General features: G+C 44.2%; 1 protein-coding gene across 14 annotated transcripts in view; it reads right to left on the bottom strand.

The window, feature by feature from the left end:
* Window positions 1-17,635, bottom strand: part of CEP250 (centrosomal protein 250) — a 41,009-nt gene extending 23,374 nt beyond the window's left edge. For 3 of the 14 annotated variants that reach the window (XM_023522199.1, XM_023522200.1, XM_023522201.1), the window contains exons 1-13: window positions 17,521-17,635; window positions 10,886-11,175; window positions 10,262-10,318; window positions 9,240-9,322; window positions 8,848-9,018; window positions 7,952-8,058; window positions 7,457-7,708; window positions 5,906-6,002; window positions 3,969-4,076; window positions 3,289-3,447; window positions 2,563-2,741; window positions 2,057-2,239; window positions 520-664 (exon numbers count right to left, since the gene is read on the bottom strand). In XM_023522199.1, the coding sequence (XP_023377967.1) occupies window positions 520-664; window positions 2,057-2,239; window positions 2,563-2,741; window positions 3,289-3,447; window positions 3,969-4,076; window positions 5,906-6,002; window positions 7,457-7,708; window positions 7,952-8,058; window positions 8,848-8,970 (1,353 nt within the window). In that variant the 5' untranslated portion in view covers window positions 8,971-9,018; window positions 9,240-9,322; window positions 10,262-10,318; window positions 10,886-11,175; window positions 17,521-17,635. Of the gene's footprint in view, window positions 1-519; window positions 665-2,056; window positions 2,240-2,562; window positions 2,742-3,288; window positions 3,448-3,968; window positions 4,077-5,905; window positions 6,003-6,216; window positions 6,300-7,456; window positions 7,709-7,951; window positions 8,059-8,847; window positions 9,019-9,239; window positions 9,323-10,261; window positions 10,319-10,885; window positions 11,176-11,986; window positions 12,214-17,488 lie in introns of those variants that run through there. The other 11 variants (XM_023522205.1, XM_023522209.1, XM_023522210.1 and 8 more) reach the window with 9 other exon arrangements.
* Between the last annotated feature and the right edge of the window lie 1,376 nt (window positions 17,636-19,011).

The raw sequence follows: 19,011 nt of genomic DNA, 5'->3' as shown, positions 1-19,011 counted from the left end.
CAGTTTGGAAGAATCAAAAATGCTTGGTAGAAGAGTTGACAATTAATTTGGGTACTACTGAGAGATGAGGAACAGTCTGGGGTTAAAGGGAGATGAAAGAAGCTGTTGGGCAAAGGAAGAATATGTGCAAAATATGAGTCATGAAAGAACGCAGTCGAAACTGAGATTGTAATTGGTGCTGTGTGGCAGAAGTAAAGGCACACGAGGAGTTAAGACAAGAAGGTGGAATAAAGGGGAAGCTAGAAAGAATTTGAGGCAGTTGGCAAAAGGCCTTAAGTGTGGCACCAAGGAGCTGGGAAGCCACAATGATATAACGGATTTACACTTTAGAAAATCATTCTAATTCCAATGCAGAAAGTATGTTGGGAGAATAAGGACCCAAAAGCAGAGACTATTAATTGACGCAAGAAACATAAAGGGTCACGGCTTGCAGGGTGAAGAATCAGGCAGGCTGCATGCTCTAGAAACACAACTTTTTAAAGTGGCCCATCCCACCCAGCAAGTGATAGGGAGACCCACCCTAGCCAGGGCTGCGGTCACTTCTGTTTGCTCTTGCCTCAGCAACTCTCCTTCCAGGCGACTTGACTCCAGGATTTCCCGAAGAGTGATCAGTTCGCTGAGTGACTCTGACTGTTTGGCTTCCAGGCCTGCCAGCATCTCCTGACTAGCATGAGAGGGAGAGGGTTCCAGAGGAAATCTTAGGGTGTGGCCACACCCCAAAAGTAATAGAAATATAATTACCTTTGCTATACAAAAGAATAAAGAAGGTCTCTAAAAAGTGATATCTCTAAAACATAAAATGAAAAAAAGCGAAGTGCAGAACACTATATGCAGTGTTCTAACTTTTATGCAAGAAACTGGGGGAAATAAGAATTATGTATATATTTGCATAAAGCAGCATTAAGAAATTTAAGTGATTACCTACAGAAGGAAGGGAAATGGGACAAATGAAGCAGAATGAAGTAAGATTTCTCAGTGTATATCTTTTTAAAATAGTTTTGACTTTTGAAGCACATAAATATTGATAAAAGTATTATCGATTCAAACAAATTAAATTTGAAACCATGTAATTATTTTTGTAGATTGTCTGTTCTTCTTCTTGGTACAGGGGAAACCATTCTTTGCACAAGTCATGATCCTTATAGCAGTCCTTCAAGATTCCATTATCTTTGGCTACTAGGTAGAAAGAACTAGGACACAGGAGAGGAGGGGTTATATTAAAGATTAAGATACAGTTCCTGCCACCAGTTACTTAAAACCTACCATATGCCAGGACCTATAATGGCACTTTGCAAAACACTGCTCTAATCTTGCCAATGACCCTTCAAGGTAAATATTAGCACCCCCATTTTACAAATAAAGTAATCTGTCCAAGTGACAAGGCCATAATTTAAACCAAGCTTTCACCTAGCTCAAAAGTCCTTGCTTTTTCTATGACACTGTGTAGGGGAATTTACAGATTAGCTGGGTCCCTTTACTCTGGAATTCCCTTTCTTGACCAGCTCATTTTCCATTACTTCCCAGGATAAGTTCCACCCTTTAGCCAGCCCAGCCTATCTGAACATGCCAAGAATCTTTCTGCCTCCTTTTTTTACTAATCTGTTCCATTAGCCTTTCTCCTACTCCCTGCCAATCAAACATGTCAAGGCTCATATCTAAGGCTACCCTGTCTTCCGTGAAGCTTTCAATAATTAACTCCCAGGCTCCCAAAGGACCTAACCTGAATCTCTATTAGCTCATACTTCATCTGGCCTCATACCACAGTTAGTTCTTTACTTTTGTCTGTCTTCCCCATTGGACTGCAAACTGTTGGAGATTATGGCCTGTGCCTTATTTATTTCTGTATCCACAGTGCCTAGTCCTTTATGGATGCTCAGCAAAGGCTGGATGAATTTTCTGTATTCATCTTTCTGCAAAGGAGCAGTAAGCTAATCCAAACCCATTACACGCCAGGCTTCAATATACTACACTTTCTAGGAGAGGATAGTAGGTGGGGGAGGGTGTAGAATTGAAGGAAAGAGCGAGCCCCAGTGAAGAGAAGATGGGTCACACTTACAGGCGCTCCCTTTCACGGACAGCCAGGTGCAGCTCCTCCTGCTGCTCCTCCTTCTCACCCTGGGCAGAATCCCCCTGCAGCTGCAGCTCCATGTTTGTCCTCCGTAGTCGCCATGCCTCCTGCTCCAGCACCTCCAGCTGCTGCTGCAGCTCTTCCCTGGTCTTCTGCAGGAGCTCTCGCTCCCTGGAAAAAGGAGACCAGAAATGAGCAGACCTTGGAACCTGAAGTCCTTCTTGGAAGCAGACATCGCAGGGTCAAAAGAGAGAGGTGACTGTTTACTTCAAACATCTCACCTTTCATTTTGACTGGGCAACTATTTTTTATTATCACAAAAACACAAAACTGAGTAAGTAGGAACAAGCAGAGCACAAAGCAAGGCAGCCCTGAGCAGCCCTGGGTCTCGGGGAGAGCTGGGTCAGCCAACCAGAAACATGATGGGAGTGGGTAAATAGCCGGATGAGGACTGAGGCTGGAAAGGAAAGGCGGGATGAGCAGCCCCTGCTCACTTGCTGAGGGAGTCCACTTCTCCCTGGAGGTCCACAGTCTGCCCTGCCAGAGTGTCCCGCTCTCCACTGAGCTTCTGTAACCGTTGTCTCAAGGCCTCACCCTCTTCCTCCCACTGATTATGCTGCTGCTGCAAGAAGCTCACAGCTTCCTGACAGCCTGAAAGCTGCTGCTTTAGGTCCTGTGGAGGGAGAATAACAGAAGTAGATGGTGAACAAGAGGGCAAGGCAAAGGAGGAATGTCAGAAGCCTAAACGGAGGGCTGGGCAAGGGGGCTGAGCGCTGCTGCAAGAAGGTTAAGCCAAGAAGAGATGTGACCGGTTGAGAAGACAGAGTGTCAGAGGTTATTATTACTGGGCTTCTGTGGCTCCTAGAGTCTCAGAGTTCACCATCTTCAAATGTACAGTGGTGTGTGTTTAAATGGTAAGTGTGGCTGGGATCCTCAGAATCAGGGACCACTTACCCATACTCTCCCAGGGCTCTGGTTGCCAATCTTTGCTTAATACCATGCAAAGTGAAGCATGCCACTGGCACAGAGAATGTGCCTGTTACCCACAAGCAGTTTGGCAGACAAAGAGAGATTCTAATGGGCACTTTGGGGTGTTGACAAAATACCTCATGACTGGTCAACATAGTGAAAGGGGCAGCCCAGGCTAAGAGGGTATCTAGGGAACAGACCACTTTTAGACACTCGCCCCTGTGGCTGGGGAGAAACACTGGGGTTCTCACCTGTACAGCCTGGCGTCTCCGAGTCAGCACTGAACGCACCAGAGTAAGAGCCTTGTCTGGGTCCTGGAAATCAAACTGGGAGAAGTCACAGATGTCCAATTCCAAGATGTTCTCATGACCAGGGTCTTGGGTCATATTGTCCCCTTCCTCTGCCATGACCTGAAACCCAACACAGGACGGTCACCACCCTAGTAACCAAGGCCTGGAGTCCATTCAGGGGACTAACACTACAGCCTCCACAAACCTGACATTTTTCTTCTCAGCCTTCTCCCTAGGGAGCGGGAAGAAGGCATCTAAGAGCAAAAAAGGTTGATTCCTTCAACTCTTCACCTCTGGTCACCCAAACCTGGGGCTAGCAACAAGGCTAGAGCATTCCCTGAGGTAATAAGAAATGAAGAAATGAAGGATGAAGAAGCTTTTGAGGTAATGTACACAAGAATCCAGCCGCTGGCCTGACAACTGCAGCTGGCAATGAGAGGGTCTGTTCCAGCAGGCAGTGCAAGTCAATGAATGCTTAGCTGCTCCTTTGGTTCCAGTCTTCAGATACGCTCAGAGCAATTATCCCCACAAGACCCTAAGCCCAGACACCTCGGAGAGTGGAAATCTGGGCATGATTGAGAGGACTAGGAGGCCTGGGGGGGAGTGAGGCATAGCCTGGTTACCATGAACGGGAGGCTTACCAGTACCTGGGTTATATCCTTGAGAACCTGCTGTAAGGATAGCTTCTCCTCTTGGGCATTTCTACTAAGAGACGCCTCATGTTCCATTAATTCTGCATGATTTGTCTCCTGAACAGGGAACAAAATAGAACCTAAGAGCCAAATTCTCAAAAGAGAAATTATCATGCCAGGCCCCAAATCAACCAGAGTCATATTCTGTCTATTCTGTCAACCCCATTTTTTCCCTGACCACATATGAATGCTGACATTGTCCCAGGACTCTGAAGACAATGTGATGTGGTGATTAAGAGCTCAGATTAAGTGATTAAGAGCTCCAAATTAGACCGTCTAGATTACAGTTCTTGCTCTGTCATTTACTAGCTTGGTAAACTTAGGCAACTGTTTCTTTGAGCTTCCTTCTCCTTAAAATAGGACTAATTAACAGCAACTACTTCACAGGTTTGTTTTGAGGCTTAAATGGAAAAAATGCATGTAAATTACTCAACATAGGGCCTGGCACAAACCAAATGCTCAATAAACGTGAGCTATCATTGGACAGAGGCTGGCTCCTGTCTCTAAACAATAAACTGATGCTTGAGACCTAAGGTCAAACCAGGGAAACCTCTAGCCCCAAAGCCAGCAACAAACTTGAAGTCTTCTCCTTCCCACCGTATTGTGTTAATGAAGGCCTGAAGACACAGACGGCAGCTATGTTTTGTTGAAACATTTACAAATTGAGAGATTTTATGAACTGAGATCTGAATTTCTGGCTTCTCTGAAAAAGTTAACAAATGGGTCACACCAGCACCCATTCTTATATGGCAGTAATTAGTGAAGTCGAGCAGTAGGTGCCTCCAAATGAGACATATTCTTCAGGTTCCTGCAGTCCACTATGCATCGTTTCCTTAATATTGAGGTCAAATGTCCCTGATAGTACTGAAAACTAAACAGACAGCGCTGGAAAACCAGGATTTTTAAAACTTTATTATTATTATTATTATTATTATTATTTTTATGGTGACATTGGTTAACGAATGGAAAACCAGAATTTTTACCACTGACCTACTTCACTAATTTACATTATCTAGGTCCATTATCTAGGATGCTTGAATTTGCAAGTTCCTGACCAAAAAGAACCAAAAAGGCATAAACAAGTCCAGCTTCCAGCTGATACCAACTTGGATGAGAAGACTAGGGTTATACATGTGGATAGGGGTTCAGAATCTACCTAAGATCAGAGATCTGAAAATTCATAGAGATAAAAGGAAAAGTGGAACCAAGCCCAAGGTTCTAACATCCAATATTAGAGAATTCCTTTGATAACAGCCTGGCAGATGGTAAGCCAGTGACACAAACCTCACTTCTCCCCAAGACAGACTGTCCAAGCACTGAACAGCTCTAGCTGTTAGCCAAACTCTACTACCCTGTAACTTCTAGTCATTGACATTGCTTGTGCGCGCTTGGAAAACATGAAACAAATCAACTCTTTTCCCTAATGTTAGTCCTTCAGGTATGTGAAGGCAGCCATCGCGGCTTCCTCAAGCCCTTCTCCAGGCTAACTACTGCCACACTCTCAGTTATTTCCCTTATGACTAGGTTTTGAATCTCTCCACACATCCCCTTCCTAGTTTGCCAGTGTGGCTCTTAATGAGTGTCTCACTTTCTCTGATAAGGACACACTGCATGCATATAGCATTGTAGCTTCCCTGGGAATACAGTAAGGATAGTAGACAATTATATTTAATGAATGAGGTGTTTTGAGGTGTCATGACGTATTTTGTCAACACCCCGCCCCCCAAAAAGAAAAAATCTAATTAATTTTCAGATTCTGCCAAAATTTATTTTTTAGCTTTAGGGGATTTCATCAAGGAACGCTTCACTGGTACCCTGCACTACCTGGCCATAAAGGAATCTACGGGCCCACTCCCAACTTCTTTCCAGAACAAAGGATCATGTACCAGAATCTCCATGGTTTCTCTTAGAGCTTTTATCATCTTCTCATAATCTTCATTTTGCTTCTGAGACTGGGTCAGAAGAGCAGAGAGCTCAGTTATCCTGAAGGGAAGAGCACAGCACTGTCACCTGGGCAGCCCACCGATGCAGACAGAGCTACTATATAGCACACCCCAGCCCAAACGCAGACATACCCACTGCAGCCTTCCCGGAGTCCCGGGCGCCCCCAGCCCCTGCACTCCCTGAATTCCATAAGATGCTCTAGTCTTGAACTAGGGAGAAGCCAAAAGTCACTCAGACACATGCAGGGATTTACCACATCTCAAGGCTGGAACACGTGTCTGGGGGTCTGAGAGCTGAAGGTAAGCCCTGGCCCAGGCCCTTCCAGGCCCCGCTTAATCTTGAAGTCAAGCACCCTGAAGTCAATAAGAACATCAGAATTGCCATATGGGATAGTCCCAAGGTCCCTCCAGCCCAAGGTTCTCACTCTGATAGGAAAAAAGGAGAGACAACTTGGGGGTGATTATAGTCAACGTCCCTGATATTAACCTCAAAGTTCAGGGAAACCACCCAAATCTTTACGACTGAACACTATATCCTAGAGCTCAGTCCCTGGTATTATATGGGTAGTTAAATAAATATTTCTTGAATGAATGTCACCCAGAAGTCTAATTTTTTCCAAAGTCTTAATAATTTATTCTGTACCATCTCTAAGTGCTTCACTCACCACATGGTATTCATTTAATTATTGTATCATTCAACAAACATTTATTGAGTGCCTACTATATGGCAGATAAAGTGAAAATCCCTAGAGACACAAAACTTAACTAAGACATGTTCTCTGTCCTTGTGCCTCCCAGGACCTTTACAAACAAAATCAGAATAAATTGCAATTTATGTACACCACCAATAGATGGTGATACAATGCTAGCCATGAGGTATAAACTGAACTTTGCCCTGAGATTCAAATGAGACTCTTTGCTTATGTCCCTGCCCTTATCATTTTGTAAAAAATCTACTTTATTATAATCCAAAAAATAAAAAAAAAAAACTAACAAAAAAAATCTAAAAGATCGATGCGATACAATGAGATCAATGTTGTTACAAGCAGGTCTAAAGACCACATCCAGGCATAGTAATTTAACAGGCTATTGAGGTCAGAGAAGGCTTCGTAGAAGACGTGACATTTGAATTACATCTTAAAGATAAGACAGAGAGAGAAGGGAAGAAGGTGTTCTAGGCTGAGGTCGGCATGTACAAAGGAAGAACTTGGCTGATCTGGGGATGGCAAGTAGTTCGGCGCTGACAGAGGACAGAGTCATAGCTAGCTCCGTAAGCCAACAGGAGAGAAACTGAGCTGCGAGGATAGTCTGAGGGCAGAGGGCAGTGACATGGCCCCAACTGTGGCACTGGGTTTCAAACTAGACTCCCTCTGGCACATCTCCTTTCCCTCTCATGGGAAGGATGCTCTTCACATCTCCCCCACCCATCTCTGACACCCCACGGGAGTCAACTTTCCCTCAGTGACCCCTTCCGAGGACCCCAGTCTATCTCACCGATCCTGAAGCTCAGCCTTCTCTAGATCCCCTTGATTCTTCAGCTGTATTAACTCCTGGCTCCTTTCATGGGCTTCCTTCTCTAGCTCCTGGGTCTTGGCTAGTAGCAGAAGCAGCTGGGTTGGCTCGCTCCCATATAGTTTCCCAGATCCATCAGATTCCCGAGACGGTGCTCCCACAGTCAAGCGCAGGCAACAGGTCAACAGGGACCCTGAAAGCTTCACATGCTCAGCCTTGAGCTCTGTCAGGTCTCTGAGTACAAGCAAGGAAAGAGAAGACTCCGATAGGGGCCCAGGGAAAGGAGCATGGAGATGAGGCCCAGTGAAGCCTGAGGAGCAGGTCTGGGAGAAATCATCTGAATCCAAAGCACCATCCCTCCTCACCAACTCCTCCACCAACCTGCCCCCGCCATCTGATCCCCTTCGACAGCAGCCTATCGTCATAAGTACAGAATCGGTAGGGGCAAACCTCCTCCCTCCTTATTGTCAAACTAACCTGTCAGTGGCTGACTTCATTTCCAGGAAGTGGCGTCGGAAGGTCACTACCTCCCGCCATAGACGGAGAAGGCGGCCATGCTCCCCTTTCAGGTAGCCCTTGAAGAACTGTGTGTTCAAAAACCCAGGTCATACCAAAGGGCAGAGGTCTATCTTTTGCCAACAGAGGAGTCCTGGATTCTTCCTGACCACTGCGGGGTGGGGGTGGGGGGGTAGGGGGGAGACTTAGAGGAAATAGCTTATGAATGGGTGTCTACACTCAGGTTATGCTGAAGAGTTTAGTAAAGTTAGCAGTAGGATTCAAAAGGTCAAAGGGCCTAGGATATATGGCCTTCCTCTGAATGAGATTAGAAAAGGATAAACGGTAGCTGCTTAATAAATGGGAGTTATTACCATTATTACCAGACTTATAATAAGGACTAAATGACATAACAAATGTAAATCACCTACCATAATACCTGGCACAGAGCAAAGGCAAGAAAACATTAATTTCCTTTAGCTGGAATCTGAAAATTCCCCAGGGTCTATATTTGGTTTTTCTTCCCCACTCGATTTCAATAGCTACTTCCTTAGCATCTAGATATGCAGACCTCCAGATGAGGGGTCAGTAGGCTTTCAGATTCATTTAAAACCTAAGCTAGTCACTTATACAGGAACACAGGCATTTTGAATGTCATGCCATCTGCTACCAAAACCTTGACTAGGCAAGTGAGGGCAGAACTAGCTGAAGGCCTAAGCTGGGCAAAGCTGCCAGCAGGAGCAACAAGGATGGTCAGACTTCACGGACGACATCCAATCTCCGTCCAAGTCCTGAAGTAAACCCCTTCCAGTGCTAACCAGGGTGGTGCCCAGAGGGTAAGCCCTCCTTTCACAGTTCCAGGCCCTTGTCCCTCCTACCTCCTGCTCCATCCGCCACTGGCTCTCCTTCCTCATTAGCTCATCGCGGGACCGGCTCCAATCTACTGTCAATTTTTCCACATCTTCCCGAAGGGCTTTATTTACCACGTCAGCTTTTTCCATGTGCAGCCGAAGCTGGGTGTTCACCTCTGCTAGACTCTCACACCTGCACTGGGGAGGGGTAGGAGCAAATGCAAAATAAAGGTCTGGTCCAACCCTTGGACCTCTTGGAGTAAGATGAAAACAACTGGAATTTTCCATTGCCAGGAACTGGAGGGCTGAGGCTGACGTCCATGGTTCTGATCCATGTTAGCCCTCAGGACAGAGGTTTCCCGTCAGCCTTCTCCACCCAGTGGCCAAGCACCCAGGCCAGAGAATTTGGGGTCCATCACCTCTGTTGCTCCTCCTCCAATCGGATTAGCAGCTGTTCCAGGTTTGGCTCCTCCACACTTTCCCACCTCTGAGGGATCGGTCCCTTAGCCAGACAGAGACAAGCCTTATTTACCTCCAAAGAGAACATCACACACACCAATTCCTGGGTGCCCCCTTCTACAACAGCCACATTCTTTTTATTCTTTCTCCCATTTGTCAGCAATATGCCTCTTTCCTCAATCACTGCATCCTGAAAGTAAATCCACTGCATCCCTCCCTCCAAAGGTGAACATGTGACTTCTCCTGAAAGATGGCATTTGGTAGTGAAAAGAACTTTCAACCTAAGAAGCATAAGACATATCTTTCACTGACGGCCTTGATTTCTACTATACTAATTTTTAGACCTTGAGAAGTTACTTAACTTCTCTGAACCACAAAATCTTTAGCTACAAAACAAAAGCAATATCATTCCCCTCAGAAAGTTACTTTGCAGATCAAGTGACATAATTATATGACAATGCCTAATGGTGCCTGGCCTACACAGAATGGTACTCAATAAGTTTTGGTTCTTTCCTTCCTCTGAGAGGACTTTTCTGAGGGAAATGTGAGAAGGCACTGAGAGGGAGCTGGAACGAAGGCAAAGGGGTCTTCCAAAGCCAGTTCTGCCCAGCCAACAGCATAAACAAATCCCTCTGCCACAAACATGTTTTTCAAGCCTGCGAAGGTACACGTGTCTCTAAGACAGATAAACACTGACACCTTCTGGAGGAAAAATGCATTTCTTCCCTCTGATTCCACACTCCTTCCAACCTGACTAAGTCTCCTGAAGTTGCATTTTGTCCCTAGAGAGCCAAGGGTTGGAGTCCGACAGACCAAGAATAGCTAGATCCCATTAAGGTATCTGTGACAAAGCTCTTATGTGCTGAAGAGAGGCTTTTACCAAACACCATATTATCACACCCAATCTATCTTAGTCAATAAATGAAGCCTAACAAGTATGTTCACTGAGGGCTCAGGGGGAGCAGGGAACAGCCTCGCTCACCCCAATGGCTTCCAGCCGCTTCTCTAGCTCTTGGCACCAGCTCCGGTACTGCAACACCTGAAACAAACAGAGCAGGACGTGAATGACAGGCACAGCTGGTACAAACTGTCCAATCCATAGCCCCTCCGCCCCCAAGAATCTTGGGTAAACCTGCTGTGAACAGGGGACTGGGTGATGACAGTGAGGTAACACCGTAACATCTTACAGTTCCTATGTGGACATCTAAATAATACTTTCTTTATACCTCATAGGTATTGGAACCTAGGGTCAGGTCCTAGCTCTAGACTAGCAGAGCAAACCTACACAATGAATGCCATTTTTAAAAGGGAGATAGTGTCTATGCCCTTGCCACCCTGAACATGCCCGATCTTGGAAGCTAAGCAGGGTCGTGCCTGGTTAGTACTTGGATGGGATTCCACCTAGGAATATCAGGTGCCGTAGGCCTTTAAAAAAAAAGGGGGAGATAGTGTATATCTCATGCAGTAGGTATGAGCATCAAAGGAGAGGCTGTTTGGGACATTCTCAGCACATGGTTCTGCTTCCTGCAAACCCTTATGCCACCTCAGCACATAGCTCTAGGAGGTGTTCTCCTCTTTTCCCCTCCCTGAAAGAGAGCTGCCTCACCTTGGCCTGCAGCTTCCTTACGAGGGCTGCTTGCTTCTGCTGGGCCTCCTGGGAGCTCTTCAGCTTCCGCCAGGAGGCTGCCTGGTTCTCTGCCATCTGCTGCTGTAGCGCTAGCACTTGCTCCTCCAGCACCAGCTGCAGTGACTGCGGATTCATATTGTTCAGCCCAGGGCCTCCTGTCTCCATGGGGGCACAAGACAATAAGCGCACAGGCCCCTATGCAGCCAGAGGCTGTGTGTTCCCAGCGGGGTCTGTAATCATGGTTGTACCACTTGAACCTCCTCTTGAGCTGGGGAGAAAGCACACAGTGGAGTTTAAAAGACTGTCTATACAATACAAATATATTTAGCAAATACTCATTAAGTCTGACAAAGCTGGGCTGGGCAAAGTAAATAGGTTCTTTTACTACAGGACCCCTCGGGGCCTTTAAAATACTTAGATCCGAATCTCTAAAGGAGGCTATAATGAGCATCATTTCCTAAATTTATCTGACCATGAAACAAGTTCAGAAGACTAGTGCTTTCTGGCGTGCCTTTGGACCTCTGCACTAGACCAAGAGAGCTCCTGCTTTACCACTGAATCTCTAGTGCCTGGCACAGTGCCTGATAAACATTTGTTGAATAAATCACTGAAGATGCGTGATCTAGCAGGGGAGACAGACATAATTACAATACAGTAAGTCCTCACTTTATGCCACCTATAGGTTCTACAGCTTTAAGTGAAATGAGGCATAACAAATTTAAGATAGGCTAATTGATATAAAGAGTTAAGGTCCCATGGCATCTCATCAACATTATGATAAAACAATGTTGAATAAAACGATGTTATTTGAGGACCTGCAGTACAATGTAGTATGTTCAATAATAATACAGACATTGCAGGACAGTATAGGAAAACAAAGGAGAGGCATTTAACCCAACCTGGGGGGGCTGTGAACTGTGTGAAACATCATTATCATAATTAATACTTGCTCTCTCTGACAAAGAAATGGAGTAGCAAACATTTCAAGCAGGGAATGGAGTAGCAAACATTTCAAGCAGGGAATCCAACAGAGAGAAGACTGAATCAACTTCAGCAGGATGGCAAACCCTCCTCACTCACCAGGAGCTGGGCACCTGCCGGCAGGGGAGGCCAGCCTAGCCAGTGACCTTTAGATGTAACCAGGAGAGGGGGAAACATGGTGGTCAAGAAGAGTCATGGGTGCTAGTCCAAGCTCTGCCTCTAATGGGCTGTGACCTCAGGCATGCCACTCCTCGTCCAAAAATGAGGGCACTCAGCTACATGACCTCTGAGTTTCTTAGGCCTCGAAAACATGATAATCCTATTACCTAGGTGAAGGGAGATAGGTTAGAGTTTTCTCGTTTTATTAATCCTGAGACTTCCACCAGTAAGGTTAAAGGATATCTGTATTTCCAACTACCTATCAAGAAAATGGTATATACAGCAAATGCAAATCTAACATTTGCACATACAGTGGGAGTTTCAGGGGCCCCAAATCCCTTTAATGAATCCAACTGTTGATCTCTTGCATCCTGGCTCAAATGTTACTTCCTATCTTATCCTCCCAGAGGTAGAAGTGTGTATATACATATACATATACATATACATATACATATACATATACATATACATACATATATATGTATATACATATATATGTGTATATATATGTATATTGTAGAAAGTCTGTCTATATTACATTTAGCATTATTATTTTCCTGTCTTCTCTACTAATCTGTGAGTACCTCAAAGGCAAGAGCTAATTCATTTCAGTCATTTGTAGGTTATCAACGACATATAATTTTAAGAAATGCACGTGGGCCTCATTCCTGGCAGATCTAAACCCTTGGCCAGACATTACAAATGTGGACTGTTGGCTCTTTTCAACCATCGTGTGGCCCATACAATAATTTTTAAGAATTCAAATTAGGTGCCAACATTTACCACTGGAAAAATGCATATAAATATTAATATTTCTGGAAAATTGGACTAGCTAGTGACCTTTGACACACATTCCCACAAGGCAACAACCATGTGCAGTTGAACGGTATCTGTCTCCTTTAAGTAGAGCATATGCTTTCCAGTTCACCACAGTGTCTGCCCTCAACCCAGGCTTACTCTCTCACTCACATGGATAACAGATTTCAGTTGTCACTTATCGTTGCACTTGTGCTGTTGTTTTTATTAGTTATAGAAGAAAACTCGGTTTACTAATTTACATTACTTCCTGGGAAACTGAAGATCCTTGAGTTTGCAGAGCTTGCCTACCCCTAAAATATTAGGTTAAACCATAATTAACAATATTTACCCTTTGTTTAACCTATAAAAATGGTAATTTCATGTAGTTCGACCTAATATCTCTGTAAGCAGTCCTGTTACAGTTCCTAGAATTCTCATATTAAATCCTCTTTTAGGATAAGGCTGCTGTTAACATGTAAACATTATTTGAGAAGATGATAGTAATACTTCACGAATGAAATGGAATTATATTAGAATTATATGATTATTTTACTTTAGCAGATAATTAAAATTTTTAGAGCTATTTAAAATTTTAGTTCAATCCTCTCATTTTACAGATAAGGAAGCTAAGGTCTAGAGATGAAGTAACTCATTTTTTTCATGTTATTTATATGCCCCATTTACCTCAAAAAAAAAAAAGATTTGAAATTGCAGCAAATATACCATACTAAGGTAAGATGCGACTAATAGGGGGAATTGGGTACAAGGTATATGGGAACTCTCTGTACTATGCAATTTTTCTGAAAATCTAAAATTGTTCTTAAAAATAAAGTTTACTTTAAAAATGATTTGAAGTGTTTTATGATTTAAAAAATCCTCATAAAACAGAAATTCACTAAAATAAGAATAAAAAGAGGGAAGAGACAGAGAAAATTACATCAGGAATCTTTCTGAAATTGAGATTTAGTTTTGAGCTTCCTCCAGATGCATTTCAGTGCCCTTTCATTAACACACTGTAAGATCAGCCAGAGAATAAGCTAGCCCAGCTCCAAAAGAAGGTAGGTTTTGGTGTCCCTGAGAAAAGGAAAAGGTCAGTAGCTGGCAAATGCTAACAGACTGGATTGCGCTCAAACGAGATAATGGATGTCACCATGCTTTGTAAACTGTAAACCACTGAATAGACATCACTATTACTGGAGGAAAAGGAAAAAGAATCACTTCTTTTATACATTAAACACTCATAAACACTCATGAATTACAGCTTGGTATTATCACAGTCTACTACTGTGTCTGACACAGAAATGAATAAGACCAACTTCCTACTTTTGTTAGGAACCAGGCTGGGAAGGGCAGTAACCTCTGCACCTATGATGGAAAGTGATGGAAGAGTGATATAAACTGTGTATTTCATCTCCCTTCAAAATATTCCAAAAGGAGTATTTAAATAAAGTTTACAATAGAAGTAATATCACTTAAACTTGGAGTAGAGGCATAAATGTTGCAAGGAATAAGATGTGGACTAGTATTATTTAATAGAATTTGTTATTTAAAGCAAAAAAAGCAAAACACTTGAGGGCACAAACATTTTATTTCCCGAGCAAAGAAAACTATATATATTTGTCTACAGAGACAATTTGTTTCTTATTCCAGAAAAAAAAATTATCATGCAGTTCCTTATATAAAAACCTCCTCTGTGGGGCCTGTTTTCCTCCCGCCTCCCTGGCCTCTCCCTTCAGTCTCCTTTGCTGGCTCCTCCTCATCTCCCCAACACCTAAAGGTTGGAGGTCCCAGGGCTCAGGCTTCAGAACTCTTCTCCACCTACCTTCATTTCCTAAGTTAACTTCATCCAGTTTCATGGCTTAAAATAGCACCTACACACCCATGACTCCCAGTGTTACATCTCTAGCCAACACTTCCCTTTGGAACTTCACACCCCTATACTAAGTTCAAACATCTATTTCATTTCTTCACATAGATGTCTAACAGGCATCTCAAAGTTAATTTGCCCAAAAGCAAACTCCTACTCCTCCAATCTCGCCCATTTAATAAGTAAATGGCAATTTCATCCTTCTGGATGCTCAAGCCAAAAGCCTTACAATCATAGTTATTCCATTCTCCCATACCCTACAACCAACCAATCCATCAACAAATCTTGTTAGCTCTACCAGATCCTATCACTTTTTGACCCCTCACCACTATTATCCTAAACCAAGCCAGTCTCTCTTGCCAGGTGTGGTGGCTTTAAGGTATGCCATAAATTCTTTGATATTCCTCTCTTCAAGAGGTAGAGCCTAATTCTCTCCCCTTAAGAGTGAGGTGGAACAAAGTTAATGAATCTGAATACAGTAGAAATGACTTCCAAGACAAGGTCATAAAAGGCACTACAGGTTTTCTCTGCCCCACCCCCTTCATTCTCTCTGCTGTGTCCTAAGGACACTCTGGGAGCCCTGTGAAGCGGACAGTGGTAAGGAATCATCTTGGGAGCAGACCGTCCATCAGCTTGACTGCAATTTCCTGGGAGATCCTAAGCCAGAAACACTCAGTGAAGCTGCTCTTGGATTTCTGACCCACAGCTATATGAGATAATAAATGACTGCTGTTTCAAGCTGCTAAATTTTGGGGTCATTCCTTGTAGAGCAATAGATAATACATCTGGATTACTGCAAAAGCTTCCTAGACAATAGTGATTTCCACCCTTGCTTCCAAATTTGTTTTTTTCTCAACAGAGCAGTCAGAGTGGTCCTTTTAAAAACAGTGACAGATTATGCCACTCAGAACCCTCCAATGGCTACTCAGAATAAAACTCGAAATCATTATAATAGCCTATGGGGTCCTAATTATTTGATCCTAGCCTCCAATTGTTTTAATTCCATTTCCTACTCCTCTCCCCTTTGCTCTCACCCCTCCTTGGAACACACCAAGCCACACATTAATCTCTGGGTCTCATCTTCATATTTCACTCCCTTACCACCTTCAGGTCTCTGTTCAAATATCACCTCAGTAAGTTGTTTCCTAACCACCAATATAAAATACCACCACTCTTCACATACACTGATATTTCTATTAACCTTACCATGCCTTATCTGTCCCTAGCTGAATATGTGTAATGATTCTATCAGAATGTAAATTTCCCAAGTGCAAGAACATTGTTTTATTGACTGCTGTATTTCCAGCTCCTAAACCGGTACCTGGTATATAGCAGGTACTCATTAAATATTTGACTGAATGAATGAATATAAGGACATTAGGTAAAATGATCTATACCTCTGATGGTCTTGCAAAAGGTTGACAGTTCTAAGGCCTTTTAAAAGGTGAAAAACAGTTTGTACAGCACTTTACTTTCTCACAACGATCATTTGTAATCTTCATAAAAAGCCCTTTGAAAGAGTTACTGTCTTCATTTTACAGACAAGAAAACCGAGGCTCAAAAAATGAAAGGGATATAACTAGTCAGTGGCAGAGCAAAGATTAAATCCCAATCTGCTTCCAAATTCTTGCCCTTTTCATTACACTAAGCTGCCTCCTAAATCGTGAAATATGAAATCACAGCTCTGGGAGGGGCACTTCCTAAATGGTGTGAAATGATGAGGTCTAAGTCTATATGTTTGGAGACATCAGTTCTCCTTTCTAAGCCTTATCAGTAAAACGTGCATCATAATTCTGGACTCTCATAAGTCATGGGGCTAATGTAAAGATTGAATCAACAGACATTTGCCAAACCCCCCCAAAATCTTGGGAAATTATTACACTCTGCGGACAACCTAGAATTTGTTTCCTAGCATCACACACTTATTAGTTGTGGGACTCTAGGCAACTTGATTTATGAATGCCTCAGTTTCTTCATACCTAAAATGTGAAGATATAGAACTCACCTTAAGGAATTGCTTAAGGATTAAATGGGCCTTTACATGTAATGCATTTAGTAGCACCTGACACTTTGTGACTATTTGGTAAATATTAACTGTTATCATCATCATGTGCTAGACTCTGGGGTACAGAGGTGAAAAAGGCTTCTGAGCTTCCTCGAAACGCAGTTCAGCACCCTTTTATTAACACATTGTCAGAGCAGCCAGAGAATAAACTAGCACAGCTTCAAAAGTGTGCATGAGTGTAAAAGAGGGGCAGGAACAGTAATTCTATACAATGAGTGCAAAAACCGAGCATCGAGATTAACTACGCCAGCAGAAAGGGTGGGAAAGGTTTCCCAGAAAGTGATATTTGAGTTGGGTCACGAAAAATGAGAATTCCAGAGCGAGGCGGCGGGTGGGACAAGGCTTTCGGACAGATCACGTGCAAAGTACCAAAGGCAAAGGAAGGCGTAAAATTCTGGGAGCCCGGAGCGAGATGGGCTGGAGGGCGCAGCGCCTTATCCTGACAACCCTGGGCTCGTCGGCTATTGGAAGCGAGGATCGGGAAGATCCCTTTCTGCGCGGACTGGAGCCCAGACTGGTGACGACAGCAGGACGCGGAGTCAAGGGGCCGGGAGCCCTAGTCCAGGTCCCAACCCCTCCCTGGGCCTCGGGTTTCTCCCAGGAAACCGGAGGCCGCTGCCCGAGCGGGATCCCCTAAGGCGCCATAAGTGGACGGGTCTCTGGACCTCGGACCGTTAACCCGGGCACCTCCCGCCTGCCCGGAAGGCCCCACCTCACCACGCTCGGCTCCCGCGGATTCCTAGCCTGTTCCTCTGCGCCGGTGCGGCTGTAGCCGCCGCTAAGGCCGGGCCGGGGGCGGGGGCCCACCACCCAGCTGGGGACCAGACCCCGCCCCCTCCAAACTCCCGCCCTTTCGGAGGGCCCCGCCCCCTTGAGTAGTGCGCGTGTAGGCGGACGGCACCGCTTGGGGGCCTCTCGCCATGTCTAGTACTGGCTGCCGATTTCCTGGAGTAGCCCAGAAGCAAAGGGGAGATTATAGTAAGAGAAGATTCTCTAGTCTGAAGTGGGGACAGCCAGGGTTGCTGGATTCGAGCAAGGGAAGTTTTGGTATTAGAAAAAAACTTGACCTCAATCATCCCGCTTTTGGCTTCGGGGTCACACACTGCGCATGTTTATGGTCACGTGGTTCTAGGTGCGCCTGCGCACGCCGAATCCACAAACCCGAGTTCACTTCACAGCTGCGTGAAGTATATGGTATAACCTGCAGGGCGACTAGTTTTAACGTTTCCATACTTTCAGACCCGAAGCTCCAAGCCGCTTCAGGCAACACAACACTCACAGCATGGTTATTATCATTTGAACACTCAGCACTGGTTTCCCACATGTCTTTGCACAAGGTGTTCTCTGCTTGTATGGAGAATTGCAGTTGTCTCATTTTCTGCGTAAACCTAACTTCTCTAGAGGATTCTTTCCTCTATGATCCAGCGTTATTCCCATAGCATTTTGGGCAGAAATTATCAACGCACTTTCTTGAGAGTTGTAAATTCTATTTACCTTCCACTTAGTGGTTTTAAGTTTTTAGTGGGGATTAAAAAAATTCCTCCCCCTTCCCAAAAATGTGGAGGACTTTTTAAAATGCAGACCCTCAGGTTCCTCCCCTAGAAAGTCAGCAAACCAGGGGTGGAGCCCAGGAATCTGCATTTCAGCAAATACTGTAGGCGATTTTGATGCAAGAACACATCTTGAGAAGCACTGCATAACAATGGCTATCTCTAGCACTCAGCATAAGGCTTGGTACAAAATAGGTGCTCACTAAATGCTAAGTGAGTAAATGGATGAATGGTTAGGAGTGAAACGCAATTCACAGCTGAAGGGAACACTGATAAGAGCTATATTGTATTCTTTCTCCTGTAACAACGCAAAATTTCTTAATAGTTACTTTAAGAAAAAGATAAAATAAATGGGGGTTATAGGGAGGGAGGACACTGATTCTGAAAGGCAAACAATTTAGAGAGGGTAAAAGAAACATCCCAGACACCGGACAGAAAAAAAGATGCAAAGAATTAGTGATGTGGGAATCCATCTCGGAGAAGTACTCAGACAACAGGTACTGTTTAAGAATGTTCACTACAACAGTATATGGAATGGAGAGAAATGAAACAACCCTGAATGTTACACACACCAACCTCTTCTATCTCAGAGCCCTTACACATACTTTGCTTTCTACAGATACCACTTTTCCTCCAAGTCCTGTCTTAGCTGTTACCTTCCCTTCTTTCAGGTCTGGTCGTAAAC

The sequence above is a fragment of the Pteropus vampyrus genome, unplaced genomic scaffold (genome assembly GCF_000151845.1).
Source record: "Pteropus vampyrus isolate Shadow unplaced genomic scaffold, Pvam_2.0 Scaffold336, whole genome shotgun sequence".
Classification (NCBI taxonomy): domain Eukaryota; kingdom Metazoa; phylum Chordata; class Mammalia; order Chiroptera; family Pteropodidae; genus Pteropus; species Pteropus vampyrus.
The sequence above is the reverse complement of the archived record's forward strand: the minus strand, read 5'-3'. Positions and strand labels throughout refer to the sequence as shown.